Below are 15,645 nucleotides of genomic sequence, written 5' to 3'. Positions count from 1 at the left end.
TCTATTTTTAAAGTATTTGTGCTGGATCTTGAGGTGCCTTAAGCTGACAGAGAAATGTTTATGTCAGGAGAGGTGATTAATAACAAATTATTCATCCTCATGTTTTATAACATGCAGTTTTAGGCAAGATCTTTCCTCAGCCTGAAGATGTCAGAAACATTAATTAAAACTATTTTAGGGGTCTTGTAAGCATTAGTTTGTTGTAGACTGAAGATCTGCCTACGTACTATATTTGTAGACATGCAGACAGAACACACAGAGCTTTTAAATGTTACAGGCTGTTCTAATTTAGGACAACTTCTGAAGATTTAATGAAGTCCATGTAATGATTGAAGCAGTCGGTGTTAAACTAAAAATTTATGTGTGAGATAGAGATGCATGCTAATATTAGTTCTGCAAGTAAAAAAATCTGTCAGTTGCTGTCGCCGTTAGCAGTGACTATCTAGTCAGCCCTACTTATGACTAAGAAGTAAGAAAAACATCCTTGACAGCAAAAGTGGGAAGGCAATTATTTCAGGCATTGGTGGTTTTTTTAGCTGTGAAAGCACAGATGCAATTTTAAAAGTATTAATGTTTGTTTTGCAAATGTGCATTTTTCTAAGCATTTATAAAACTTGTTTAAAAACAGGCATCTCTTTTATTGATAATGACTATTTTTCTTATTACTCACAAAAAGGTAAAAAAATAATGTTATCTCTGGAGTTTTTCTCCTATAATAGATTTTGCTGGGTGGCCCTAATCTGGTTTGGTTTAGAGATCTGCCACCCACAGTGTTGTACAAAACCAAATATCCGTGGCTTATTCGTCCATGAGACATCAGTTTTTATTGTGGTGATGGGAGTGTAAAGAAACTCATCAATTCCAGGATCTGTGAGCAGATTTCTATTGCATGTGTTTTACAGGCATATCCCTCCCCCAGTTTCACCCTTGCCACCCACTGTCAATCACAGCCTCAATTAGAGTTTACAAGCAACAACTCCTGAAAGTTGCTGATGAGAACAGTAGATTTTATCTACAGTTCCAGCTAAAAAGAAAACTCAGAGAAAGGAGCAACAATCTTGAAACACAGTGTGATGAAAACAAGAGTACATAAGCACAAACCCATGGACTGAATTCTTGCTGAAGTAGGTGTATACCAGTGATGCAGCGCCCGATTTCGGGGAGAAAGCTCAGCCAGGCTAGCTCACTTTCTCCCTCGGGGCCGTGCCACCGAGTGCCCGCTCCCTGCCCAGTCACCGAGCAGCAAGGGCAGCGGTGCAGCCAGAGGGTGGCCGACAGTTCTGGCTGTGGGCAGATGGATTGGAGCACCGAGGGGTGAGATAGGGGAACAGCAAGGGCCCTTTGTATGCGTCTCCAAGAAGGCTTTATTCCTAAGGGGACAAAATACCTCTGAAGGGATGCAGTGACAGTAGAACCAAGAACAGTACAATGTTACAACTTATAAAAGGAGGAGGCCTCAGGGGAGCAGACAACACAGTAACAAACATGGGGAGAACAGAGGAGGAGCACAAGGCGGGATCACATCGCCTCAGAACCAATGAGGGATGCATGGGGAGAAGAACACTCTCCCAGAACCTATAGGAATCCAGGGATTACATAGATGACACAGAGGGTTCTAGAACGAGAGGTTGGGATTCCACTTAAATGACAAGGCAAAGGGCAGGGCCACAATGATGGACATGGAAGGATCAGGAATTAGGGGTAGGTATTTGCACTGAGAGACAGGAAAGGGGGCAAACAGCATTGGGCTAAACCAACTGTGAGGGGGTTGCTAGGAACAAACCATTCAAACATACTGAATATATTACAGCAATAACCAAAAGGACTATCACAACAAAGACTCACCGCCACATCTCCCCCTTTGTTTAGTTTTTTTGAGGAGCTGTGGGGAGGAGTGGTAGGCATCAAACTTGAGTCTCCTCCCACCACTGCAGTGGTGGGGGAGACTTTCGGTGGACATTTTTTCTTGATACAACTCTTTTAGTGATGTTAATGACTGCAGAAAGGAGGAGAACTAAAACAACCCATAAAATAACTTTCACAATTAAGGACATCCATCTGGATATGCCCCAGTTCTTAAATAGGTTTTGGAACCAGTGCCTGGTCTCTTCCTTGATGGTGTGCGTCATGTCCTTCATTTTGTTGACTAAGGCATGGATATTCTAGATTTTTTCTGTGATGTTAAAGCAACAGAGTCCTTCAAACTCTTCGCAGCCATGCCTGTGCACTAGAAGAGTCTGAAGTCTATGGCCACACAATTTTGTAGTGTGGCCCGCCTGGTAGCTTCCTCATTTTCTAGGAGGTCACTGAGAGCAACTGAGGTCAAGTTGGCCTGTTTCACCCCCCAGCACTCTACGTGGCCCAATTCACCCAGCACTTTTGCTGCTGCTGCCCACAGTAAAAAGGCAGAGATGGCAGCTCTTTTTGGAAGTGACGAATGGACAATTTCAGAGTCACAATGCTCATCAAATTCTTTAATGCTACATTTTTGGACTGCCAAGTGGTTAGATTTAAATTGCCAATTTAAACTTTGTGTTTGGTTTGGCAAAAATAGGGACAGCTGTATGATGGCACATGGGCCTCATATTAGATGAGAGGGCATTCCCACCCAGGCCCTTTGCCCACAAATTAAAAAGACACCTTTTGGCAGCTTGAGCAGTAACTGATTTTCACTTGATGAGATATTCAGGTGTGTAATGGATTGACACCATTTTGCTGCCTGAAACTCTTTTTTGTGGATCTTAACAGAAGTATAAGATTTGGAGTAATAAGGGGGTTTAAAAATGAATTGAACACAATAGGGTGCAACAGAGGAACCAAGGAGTTCAAATTCAGTGGGCTCTTTTTCTAAATTGGGTAACTCAGAAAACCACCTGCACCATAAAACTAAAGAGTCTGTAATAGGAATGTAACATCAATAAACAAGGGGAGTATTTTTACTGATTTCATTAATGAGGGCCTTGAGCTGAGTTGGATCCTGATTAAAGGAAAAGGGAATCCCCACCAGGCACATTGACATTGGGTCGTCCACAGCAGCTATAGACAGACACAGATGTCTTGTTGAAGTGCATGGGCAAGGGTAACCCAGACGTTGTCCTTCAGCTGTGGGACAATCCATGCATCTGGGGACTGGTCCAGCAGCATCAGGAGCCACAGATGTCTCCACATTTTACTGACCAGAATGGATATTGTGTAAAGAAAAGAAAAATAACATGTGGGAGACTCAACACAAACTTTCAGTAATTATGATATAAAGAAAGTATAAAATTCATAATTCCTCCCCTACTTCCCTGTGCCTTTTACGATTTGAGGCCACTGATACGTCAGTGGGATCGTTGGAAGGGGATGGGGTGGTTGTGTTGCAGTCCTTGCCCCTGGCTGGAATATAGGCTTGACACACTTGCATGGGATCCACCTAAGGCCCGAAAGAGTGGACACGCAAGCATATCCACACCCCCAGGTTATTAATTCGAAAAGCCTTCTGGTCTCACAGATCTCTGGATCTTTTCACCATGACTGGCGACTGCTCTTTGAATTCTAGCATCTTATTTTGATGGAAATGTCTTGTTACTGGGGGGTTCAGGTTCTCAATGGAGCCTTTCAAGAAACTAATGGTGAACAGTGCCTTTGAGATCCTGATATGTGAGTATTTTATCTTAACATCCCCTCTCTGATGTTCTAACATTTCCTTCAGATTCTGATGAGCTCATTCTATTATTGCCTGGCTGGTGGGGGAGTATGGAATACCCATCCAATGTTGAATCCCCCATTCCAGCAGCAAATCACTGGACACCCTGGAGGTATAGGGCAACCCATTGTTTTAATTACCCTGGGGATCCCAGAGTGGAGAAGGCTTGCACTAGGTGTTTCTGTGCATCTCCAGCCTTCTTCCCGGTGTGTGCTGAGGCATAGATGGCACCAGAGAAAGTGCCCACCGAAACACATACATCAGTCTTCCAAACTGGGGAACGTGGTTGACGTCTGTCTGCCACACCTTGCAACTTTAGAGTTCTCTCTGGTTCACCCCTGCTCCCATAAATAGTAATGAAGACTCCAGGCAGTTGGGGCATGGGGCCGCAATCGCTCTTACCTAGTCACACCTAAGATGGAACTGATGGACCAGACCAGGCACATTTTGATGGAAATGCTGATGGCTAAGTTTGGCCTGATGGAAGATGTTACTTTGGCCAGCCAGCTGCAATGGGGTGGCCAGGGCGTCAGCTCTTTGATTCTCCTCTGCAATGAAACCAGGGAGATCTCACGTGCATTATGTAAAATGATTGCTGTCTTGGGGGTAAACCAGCTCTATAGGTTTTGAGAGCAACCTAAAAATCACTGCAATCAAGACCTCCCTCAGCACTGCGTGCTCTGCCCTAGATGTATGCCAAATCAGTGACAATATTGATTGGCTCTGTGAATCTTTCAAAGACCCTGATGACTGCGTCCAACTCAGCTGCTTGAGGGGAGCCCTCAACAATCTTAACCTTGGCTTCCCACTGCTGAGTTTGAGGGTCCTTCCAAGTCATTACTGACTTGTGAGAACTCCCAGACGCATTGGTTAAAACTGTCAGGGCCTTGAGAGTCTTACGGCTTTGTTTCTCTTTTGGGACCAAATTAAACTCCGTGTTAAAGAATTTGTGGCCCGGGTTATGGATGGATAATTTTCCAGGGTAGCTATCAAGGATGATTTATAGATTTTCATTGTCTCTTAACAGTTATTCCAAAGTCTCGTTGGTCAGTTTCCCAGTGGACAGCTTGATAGGTACATGAATACACGTGAAGTCACACCCTACAAACGCATGTGCGCCCTGACTTTGCTTATCAGCTGGGCCATCAGCTTTTGTGGCCATGTGATGCTCTTGGGCAACTGATGGCCGAGGAACACCCACTCTACGATTAAGAGGAGGTCCCTTTCACCTTTGTCCCACTGAAAAATCAAGCCATACAAGTGTGGCAGCTTCTCCAGGATGATAAAATTTAATGGAAGCTCCAGCCAGCAGCAAAGGGCCTGACAACTTTCCAGTGCCAGTTGGACCTTTCCCAGTGCGTCTTTTGCCTCCTGGGTCAGAAGCCTCGGGGTATGCATCTCCTCCCCACCTTTAATAAGTTGAAAAAGGAGATAGATCTCCCATGATGAGCCCAGCCAGACACTGACCCAGTTCAAAGACCCACACAACTGATGGAGATCCCTAAGGTCTTGGGCTTGTCGTTGATCACCAGCTTCTGTGGTGTCATCATTCGGTTGGTGATCTCAAGACCAAGATACCTCCAGGGTGGCAGCCTCTTCACTTTTTCTTGTTGAAACTCAAATCCTGACACCAACAAAGCAATAATGTGCCATCAAGAACCTGCAGAAGTATGTTGTCATTGCGAGCACACACTAGCACATCATCCATATAATGGTAGATGACGCACTCCCCTTCTTTGGCACGCAGTGGGGATAGGATTCTGGTGATGTATCACTGGAAGAGGGAAGAGGAGTTCTTCATCCCTTGGGAAAGAATATGCCAGTGGCTAGCACCTCATGAGAGCCTCTCGGTTGATGGAAGGAACCAGGAACTCCAAACGTGGGGCATTGGCTGGGTGTAGAGAAATTTAAAAGAAACAGATTTGATATCAATTACCGCCAGTTTCCAATCTTATGGGAGCATTGAGGTGGATGGCATCCCTGGTTGGAGAGACCCCATGTCTTTGATGACTTCATTTGTTTTTCTCAGATCGTGAAGGAGGCACCACTGTCCTTCCCCAGCTTTTTGATAATGAATACCGGGGAATTTCAAGGGCTGTTTGTTTCTATGATATTACCTTTTACTTTCGACGAGTTGAGTGAGTGCACTTAGTTTCTGTTTCTCAGTACCCACTGATCTACCCAGACAGGTATATCAGTGAGCCAGTTCAGTTTCTGAGTAGGGCACTCTTCATCAGTGGCCACACTCAAAAAACCTGGGGAGTTGTAGGGATCTCAAGCCTGACTCCCCACTGGTTCATGGCGTGTCTCTCCCACAGAGTGAATTTGGAATATAACATAAATGGGCATACTTGAGCCAACTGCCCATCAGGTCCCGTAATTAGTACAATGCTCTTAGACTGCTTTGCCAATTAAATTCTCCCTACATCTTGAAACCCACTTGCCACGTCTTGTAGCTCCCAGTGTGACAGCCATTTGTGCGGAGAAATGTCCGTCGCATCCGCCCCTGTGTCCATCATCCCTTGTAGTTGTATAGAATGCCCCCTACTCTTAAGGCTGCACCAAATGAGGGGCTTGTCCTCTCCCATTGCCTTGGTGTAATAAACTGAAAGGTCCAGGTCATCAAACAGCTGTTGAGCCAATGGAATGGCCTGATGATGACCTGGCCTTTCAGGAAGAGGCAGGAATGGCAGGGATAGACACAACATGCCAGGAGAATGAGATACCTCAGAGTAGGTGGTATAACTCCCGGCTCAATATGGGTCTTAGGGGGTGTGTGTCTCAAGTCCCTTACAACAAGGTACTTACAACCCCGCCAGTAGAGATCTTTGACCCTTTGACAAATCACAGTGTCCTATCCTGGGTCTACATGGATTTCATGCCAGTACGGTGAAGAAAACATCATAGATTGGGTTAATTCAAGCCGGAACGGCTTTGTCTTGTCCTGGGAAGTGAAAAAAACAGAGGGACCATCATTAAGGTTTTCATTAACAACCACCCTGCGCTCTGCACAAGGCAGTTCCAAGCTCTTTGTCTTGTCCTGGGAAGTGAAAAAAACAGAGGGACCATCATTAAGGTTTTCATTAACAACCACCCTGCGCTCTGCACAAGGCAGTTCCAAGCTCCCACAATAGTTTTTTGGAGGGTTGTTTCCTCCCCTTCCCCCTTGTCCCCTTCCCCTCCTCAGTAGTACTGGAGGAGCATTCCCTAAAAACAGACAGTCCCAAATCCAATGTCCTGGCTGCTTGCAATGGAAGCAGTAATACTTCCTTGGTGGAGTGGCCGGTGGAATGGTGTCCATAACTGCGGCTGTCTTTTCTTTGGTGGTAACACTCTTCTGCTGTTCCGCTGGTCTTGCTTTCTTAGTACACTCTTCCATAATAATGCCTGATGAGGGTGGCGGTGTAAAGGGAAGGGCAAGGATGATCTTTCTGCACTACTCATTGGCATTTTCCATGACCACTTCCAGGATGATTTTCTCTTCAATTTCTGGTTTGGCCACATTCCGCTCAACAACCGCCCTGACCCTATCTACAAAATCTAGAAAGGTCTCATCAACCCATTGTTTCAAAGATATAAAACTGGGCAAGGGCTCTTTTTTTGGCATAATTTGGAATGCCTTTGCCTTTTGAGCAGCTTCCTTTATATTGTCAAGGACAACTTTAGGGATTTTTTCAGTTTGCTTCCAAGCCAGGGCCCAGTCACCCTCTCAGACTAGATGACTTATTGTGATGAGATTGTCATCTAAATCAGTTGCCGTTTCAGTGTTGTCCCAAAGCTGAGGGAGGAGGTCAGCAAGCAGTCCCTTCCAGGCCTTGAGACACAGCTGATACTCAGATGGTGTGAGCAGGCTGGAAAAGATTTGTTTTAGATCACCCGGGACTAAGGTGTTTGCCAATAACTTTGTTCTTAAGGGGCCCTTGAAATATTCACTGTGCCGGCCAACCTCCTTCTGAGTCTTGTACAATTCTATGATGTTCTGGTAGGAGAAAGGCACCCACTTGGGATGCCTCTCGCTACTGCCATAAGTTAGTGGGGGGGCGAAGATGACATCACCATCATTGTTCTACCCTCGGTTTCCCACTGCCTCACCCACAGCCCCCACATCACCGTAGGAACCAGAAGGATAGCATGGGAAACTGGAAGTGGGTGGAGCTGGCAATGGAACCTGGAGCCAGAGCCAGGACTAGTTTGGGTGCAGCAACTGAAGGCAGTGGAAATTGGGGATGGAACTTCCGGAGGAGGGGCACTGGGAGGACCCATGGGCGGAGCCAAATTGATTGACACCAAGGAATGGAAGGAGTCAGGAACATAGGAGGGGTTTGGGGACAGGAAGGGGCAGGGAAAAAGGGATTGTGAAGAGAAGAAACACAAGTGAGGGGTCACTTCATGTGGTGACAGCCGTCTTGTGTTCCTTTTTCAGCATTCAGGAAGGTGTCATCTTGGAGATAAACCAGGGTATTTATAACTGGGGAAGAGGGTGAGGTTACAGGGACTGGGAAAGGATCCCTGACAGTGGAGCCAACAGTGTGAGGGCACAGATACTGAGGAGGTTTTGGGGAACCAGGGAGACAATCCATGACTAGGCTGCCCTGCGCCTTCTCTGGGTGGTTTGCTCCCCCCCGTCTACCCAATATGGAACAAGGGGGATGAGGAACAGGGGATGAGGAACAAGGGGTCTTGGAGTGAACTGGGGATGATATATTTGTTTGTTTCTCTACTTTCCTTCCAAAATATTTTGTAATTGATTGCATTTTAATGAAAAGATGAAAAAATTCATCCCCCAGTGAGTCGCCCTCTGTAGTTTTTATTGTGAGCTTGGCTCCCACTCCATTCCAAAATGCGACCATCTTAACATCTTGGGGGTCACATTCGGAAAATGGAAAAACAACTATCTTACAAATCTCTTCAATTGACTCTTAGAAAACACCATTCCCCACTCTCCAGGGAACTCACAACTTGGAGATAAGCTTCCTGCTGTGGGGTTGACATTCTGGCACCCATACTGCCAACACAACTTTTTCCTCCAAACTTCCATGGCTAAAAGGAGCAAACTAAAGAAAAAGGGTCCAAGGAATCATCAGGCGTGGGATGCTAATGCAATGCACCACACTTCCCCTAACCTGGGAATGCACCCACACCCAGCCCATGAGCACCCAGCTGGGTCTGTCCCAGCTGCCGGGATACTGACCAATCCGATGATTTTCGGAAAGAAAGACGTAAGGAATGGTCCTCACCCAGGAAGGGGTCCTCCTTATGTCCACCACAACGCGTAGAAGGTTGTCCCTTCCTCCCCTGGGAGCCGCAGCGACCAGAAAGCAGGCGAGCTGCTCAGGGGTTCTGATGATCCAACAAGCTTTACAACCCTGACAGCTCGGGTCAGAGGGACATCTCTTGCCGGGGTCTGGCCACGAGAGGGAAGGCTGCACGTTGGGTGCCAAGCAGACACAGCACCCGATTTCAGGGAGAAAGCTTAGCCAGGCTAGCTCACTTTCTCCCTCGGGGCCGTGCCACCGAGTGCCCGCTCCCTGCCCAGTCACCGAGCAGCAAGGGCAGCGGTGCAGCCAGAGGGTGGCCGACAGTTCTGGCTGTGGGCAGATGGATTGGAGCACCGAGGGGTGAGATAGGGGAACAGCAAGGGCCCTTTGTATGCGTCTCCAAGAAGGCTTTATTCCTAAGGGGACAAAATACCTCTGAAGAGATGCAGTGACAGTAGAACCAAGAACAGTACAATGTTACAACTTATAAAAGGAGGAGGCCTCAGGGGAGCAGACAACACAGTAACAAACATGGGGAGAGCAGAGGAGGAGCACAAGGCGGGATCACATCGCCTCAGAACCAATGAGGGATGCATGGGGAGAAGAACACTCTCCCAGAACCTATAGGAATCCAGGGATTACATAGATGACACAGAGGGTTCTAGAACGAGAGGTTGGGATTCCACTTAAATGACAAGGCAAAGGGCAGGGCCACAATGATGGACATGGAAGGATCAGGAATTACACTGAGAGACAGGAAAGGGGGCAAACAGCATTGGGCTAAACCAACTGTGAGGGGGTTGCTAGGAACAAACCATTCAAACATACTGAATATATTACAGCAATAACCAAAAGGATTATCACAACAAAGACTCACCACCACATAGCAGGACCTTATGAGTTATACTCCTGCAAAACCAGACAGTGAAAAGAAGCAGTTCATAAGAGCACTAAGACCATATTAATTCTGTTTAACCATAGGCAGTACGCTGAGCTCATGGTAGGCTGCTCTTACTGGACGGGAAACAAACGGTGGGTTCAGCCCAAGGAGGAGCTGAGAAATCCTCTCTATCTTCACTGATTATTAGAGTCTGATTACTAAGCAGTCTTTCTTTAATACACATATCAGCAGTAGAGGAACTGAGAATGAGACTAAAATTTATTTTAAGTAATCACAACTTACAGTCTCAATGTAAGAATTTAAATTTCTTCATATATTTTTAAATTGAACCCAAAGGCCTGATCTATGAAAAATACTACCTAAACCTAAAAATTCCCAGTATATATGTTCATGTTCACATGGACTAAGAGACTATTACATCTTTATTTCTTTCTGCTTTATGCCAGGTTGCTCCTTCAGCCTGATGACTCCCTGCAGATTCTGGCGCCTGTGGAAGCTGATGTGGGTTTCTATGCTTGCAATGCATCCAATGCCCTGGGATCTGACTCTGTCTCCATTGCTGTCACACTAGCAGGTAATAGTTTAACCTCTGTGATTGCAGGATTGTCTATGTTATTTGTGTGAATCTGGACAGTTGTTTGTGGGGTAACAGATGGCTACTAAAGCTATGTAACATGCATCAACAGAAGTACACTGGTGAAAACACAGGGTGTGAGATCTGCAAAAACCCAAGGCTTTCATAGATAGTTTGTGAGGTCTACATGTCTCTGCAAGACATCAATGCTTTTTCTTACTTGCATCTGACATGCTCTTAAAACAGTATCGTGGTTATTTGCAGCCTGTAGGGGCAGTGCAGTCCAAGCCTGCCAACTTCTGTGCTTCATTTTAAACATAACACTGATCTCTTCAGTATAACAGATGGATTGCAGGAGTTACTCAGGTGTACATTAGGCAAGCAAGAAAACTTCCGGAGCTGAATCTTGTACAGGATCAAACACTGTATTGTCCTCAATCACAAGCGTGGCTGACACTGTTTCAATTGTAGCAAATAGAGGTTCTCAAAAAATTAGATTCCATGTTTTTATTCCTCTAGTAGCAGATTCTAAAGCAGACTAAATATCCTGTGCTGGTTTAGAATTCAATTCTAAAGAATTACACCAAACACAGAGAAGATTTCAGTTGAGAGAAGCATAAAGAAAATGTAATAACTCAACAGTGGATAGCAGTGAAGCTTAGAAAATCAGTAAATCAACTAGAAAGAGACTTTGTTTTGTCCTTTAGCAGAACGGGTGACTCTTCCAGAGCAAAAAGAAAAATCTGCATCAGAGCTACAAATTACCAGTAGGCAAAACTGAAGAGACTGATCCTTTTTACACTACTACTATCAGAAATAACTTTGCTGAACTCCAGGCAGCAAGGTAGTAGTGCTGCTGTTAGGGTAGTGTCATATTTTAGAAGAAGCAGCTCACACTAAAACTACTATGCTGCACCAGCATGAAGCTGAGCATGAGATTAAAAAATCATCAGTCAAAACCACTGTTCTGTCCACATTGTTTAGTAAGTGTAAAAGCCATAGTTTTTGTACATGTTGTGGCAATATTTTTGTATAACACTGTAAAACTAAAGTGTTAGATCTATATGTCACACAGGAAGACTTTAGCTTTTTAATTATAATTAATTATCAAAGCTGTTATTTAAACATTTAGGTGAACTAACATTCATGCTTCCCAGACTCAAGCAAAACTCCTCTTAGGAACTGGTATACTTTTGCATCTCACATCTAAGGTAAAAAGCTGAACAGCTTATAAAATGAGACCATAAATATCAAAGTGAAATACTGATCAGTTCTTGGAACAAAGTAACAATCTTTTTACCATAATGGATGTATTTTCTCCAAAAAACATGGAAAGCTGAGATCATCTTAGAGGAACCAAGAGTGGGGATGAAAGCTTATTTCATTAAAGAATTTTCTGATTCATTTAACACATGCATGGAAAAAAAAGACAGTGGAATATGCTCCTTTTTTGTTTTCACAATGGTTTCCTACTTGTTAATGGGTTGAACAGCTAAAAGAATTTTAGTCTTGTGGCGGGGTTATGGAAACCAATCAGGAAAATAAAAGGCTGATGGATAGCTGAAGAATTTTTCTTTTATTTAGACTTTACCAAAAGAATCAAAACTTTTGGAGGTATTCAAACAATAAGATATAGTCTTTTACTTAGCTATTCTTGGGTATTAAAATAATCAAACTAAAAAATGTGAAGTAGAAAAAACAACCAAACTGATATGACAGGAGTTACAGATGAATGTTATCTTTTAAAAGCCCTGGAAATATAGCTATATGGAGAGATTTATATTTAAGACTGACTTAAATTTTAAGAACTCTCCATGAGCTCAATGAAATCAAATTATTTTTCTCAGATCCATTTTTTCTTCATTGGTCAGTGCCAAATTAACATGCAAATAAAGCTAGTGATAGACATTAGCCTGAAAATGCAGCTTTTGGAGTCACATAAGGATATCTGGTTTTGTATCTGACCACTTATTTCAAATGGGGAGAAAAAAGATGTTTATAGATTTTTGGAAAATTATGTGTTTGAAAATGCAACACTGAGTCAAAACCATCGAAGTCTCATGTGATTTAAAGCAGTTCTGTTATCTTCTGCTATTCTGGCAATATCCTGACTGCAGAGCACTTTCTCTGAGACAGGGGAGCACCCTAATTCAGCTCTTGTCAGCTCTGCTGCAGTAGTGCTCTCTCTCAAAGCTAAGCTTGGGTACCCCTGACCTGTTTTGTGAGCATCCCTTTACAGTAGCCCTACAAAAGGATATGCAGAAGGTTTCTTGAGCCACTGATGGTGGATAACTTCATAAGTAATCCCACAAAGACACAACAGCAGTGAAACACGTTGACTTGCTATCACCAATGTTGAAAGTACACTTTATTATGGGCAAAATGGTAGCTATTAGAGATAAACCCCTTCCCATCAGATAACCTGTTTTGTTTTATCTGAAACGTGTAGTGTATGACATTAATTCGGTTTTAATCCCTCATCTTCTTCTGCTGGCCATTATGAGAAATGGTTTTCCCCACCCTGGTGTTTCCCCTGTTGTTTAAGGAAACCATGATCACTGTGTAGAAACAGCTTGCATGTTACTCCAGACTTTCTCTGCTGTGCTTGTAGCCGTCACTCAGGCTCCTGGGGTTGGTCTTTACCAAGGGGGGTGGTGCACTGCGGCGCCAGGCAAGCATCTCGCTGCAGCTCCAGCTGTGCTGGTGTTAATTGATTCAGCTGGTTCTCCTGCATGTCCTTATGGCTTCAATGCTATTCTGCCTCTGCTTCAAGCATGCCTTTTCTTTTTTCGAAACAGCTTTACCCATGGACTTTGGTGACACTGAAATATTGTAAAAAGCAGGTGGCCTTGCACTTCATTTTTGCCTTATCCACCTGCTTGTCGTGTCTACTTTCACAAAGAGTGTTCCAGCCTGTCTATCCCATTGTGACGCTGATATGCTTGTTATGATAAACTGTGATGCTTCTTTTTGCAGGAAAGCCACTGATAAAGGCATCAAGAGCTACCATGATCAACACTGAATCACCTGCTGTCACTGTTGATATTGGAAGCATGCTGAAAACAATCCAGAAAGCAAATGTTAGCATTAACTGCCAGGTTGCAGGTAAAAAATTACTCTCTCCTGTGCAGGTGCCTTTGGCTATAAATTTCTGTGGGATTCTTTGCTGAATTGCGATCTCCAGTTCCAGCTGAGTGAAATTACAAGGTTTTCCTAGCTCTTGGACAAACTTCATTGCTTCCATTAATTCTTATCACAGAACTTGTCTTCCTTTTGTCCATATCAAACAAGGCAAGTGTAGTGGCTTAAGAAGATTGGGCTCAAAAAAAAAAAAACTCTGAGTCAATGTGACAGGCGTCATTGTAAGAGATACACAGTGTGGTGTGGCTGCAACAAAACTGATACACATGGCTACCGGTTGGGGATGTTCAGTGGCAATATACAAGCATGGACTGACTAATTTTGTCACTGATGGGGATTTTAAAAATCACTCCAGCTCGTTTCTTATTTTTCTGCCAAACTTACTTTACATTAAAGGCATATTAGCACTTTTTTTTCTGGGTTTTTTTTTTCTTTTTTTTTTTTTTTTTCATCTTGGAACTGCACGTGTTTAGAGGAATTCTACTGAAGCAGGATTTTCCCTAAAACTGTTAAACTGTTTTCCAGTCAGAGACTGAATATCCCTCAGTCTTACAGTGACGGTTTGCCTCTTTCCAGTGGTAACCAAAATAGGTTGACCTTATTGTGTGTGGCAGTCCTATGGCTGTTTGGAATGACGTTGAGATCAGGAGGAGGAGCTGGGAAATCTCTAAAGACCTGGGGGCATACCATGGTTTTATTACACTTTTATGCATAGTGTGACGCACTCTTGCAATCAGACTGGTGTTCAGTGACTTTCAAGGAAGAAGATGAAAATGATACCTATGGTTTTTTTTCCCAGGCCTCACCATGCTCACCTGCATGGACACTGTGTGAAAGAGACTAAACATTACATTAACACCAATTATTTTGTATTTGTCTCTCTAGGTTCTCTTAGCTGCCCAGGCACATAACACACAGATTCAGACAGTTATTGGTGATCTAAGTGTAGCCATTTCTCTTCACCAAAAGCACCATGTAAACAACAGAATGTGACTAAATAAAGTTTCCACAGTGCTTATAGTATCAGAAAACTACAGGAGAGAAGCACAAAATGGTCAAGGGCACAAATTCAAAGTCTACTCTGAGAGGAAAATAATCTCTAGCAATTTTGTAAAACACACCCACTATGACAACATCTAAAATGGAAAATTTTAGCTTCTTGTGTCTTCTTGTCTAATAGAAGGCTTTTTGGTATCTAGTATCTGTATGTTGGAGTCTTCTGTGACACAGAAAAAATTTTCTTAAATCCCAGTTTTCTCCATGGGTGAAAAAAAAATCCACTACTGCCTCCGTAGAAAACGTTAACTATGTTGACACCAGAGGGTAATGCCCTTGAAATTATCATAAACCCCAAAGCTGGGATGTTAGAAAGGGAATAAGAGAGTGAGTAATAAGGACAGATGTGTTTTATGGGCACTGGAATCCTAATTTCATAAAAATAGTGTTAATAATTCAACAGCAATTACAAAAAAAGCTACCTTGAGGAATGATCCAAGAACAGGAATTTCTATCAACTGTCTCACATACACCTGGAAAATGAACCAGCTCATAAAGTCTGTAACATAGTATGAGAATAAGTGTAATTTTCCTCCTGATGTAAGCACAAACTTTTTGATTTAGCTTTATGATTATTCACCTTTTACATAGATTTGATCACCCTTAGAACAATCAATTCTAAGGATAAGAGTGACATGCACTACTTCTGCAGTCAGCAAATGTGTTGTATACTAGTGATTTCTTTTGGGTAGATAAACTTTACATCGGTATAGTTTGCCAAAGCCCCCCAGAAAACATTAACAATCAAATGGCTACTAAATCATAGTAAATTAACATGCAACAGTTAATGCAATAACATCTGGCAATAAAAAATAGATTAGTATATGAGAGCAAAGTTAACACAGTTAGAAAGAAAACTAGTTAGAAAGCAGATTCAGAAATTATGTCGAGACTTGTCTGGATAAAACAGCTCTTCACACAGTCTTGTAAAGCTATAGTTTTTTCCTTCTAGTACTTCCTCTCTAGTCATGTCAGGATGTCCTGAGCCAGCACAACCAATGAGAGTTCTAGATCAGTTCATTCCATT

At 43.4% G+C, this 15,645-nt stretch overlaps 1 protein-coding gene across 1 annotated transcript in view; it reads left to right on the top strand.

Moving 5' to 3' along the window:
* The window catches only part of ADAMTSL1 (ADAMTS like 1), a 307,052-nt gene that overhangs the window by 263,952 nt on the left and 27,455 nt on the right, over positions 1 to 15,645 (top strand). Inside the window, exons 21-22 of the mRNA XM_058044542.1 lie at positions 10,294 to 10,421; positions 13,398 to 13,526. Of these exons, the coding sequence (XP_057900525.1) occupies positions 10,294 to 10,421; positions 13,398 to 13,526 (257 nt within the window). The remainder of the gene's footprint in view (positions 1 to 10,293; positions 10,422 to 13,397; positions 13,527 to 15,645) is intronic.

The sequence above is a fragment of the Melospiza georgiana genome, chromosome Z, assembly GCF_028018845.1.
Source record: "Melospiza georgiana isolate bMelGeo1 chromosome Z, bMelGeo1.pri, whole genome shotgun sequence".
NCBI lineage: Eukaryota > Metazoa > Chordata > Aves > Passeriformes > Passerellidae > Melospiza > Melospiza georgiana.
This window is presented reverse-complemented; position numbering and strand designations above follow the sequence as displayed.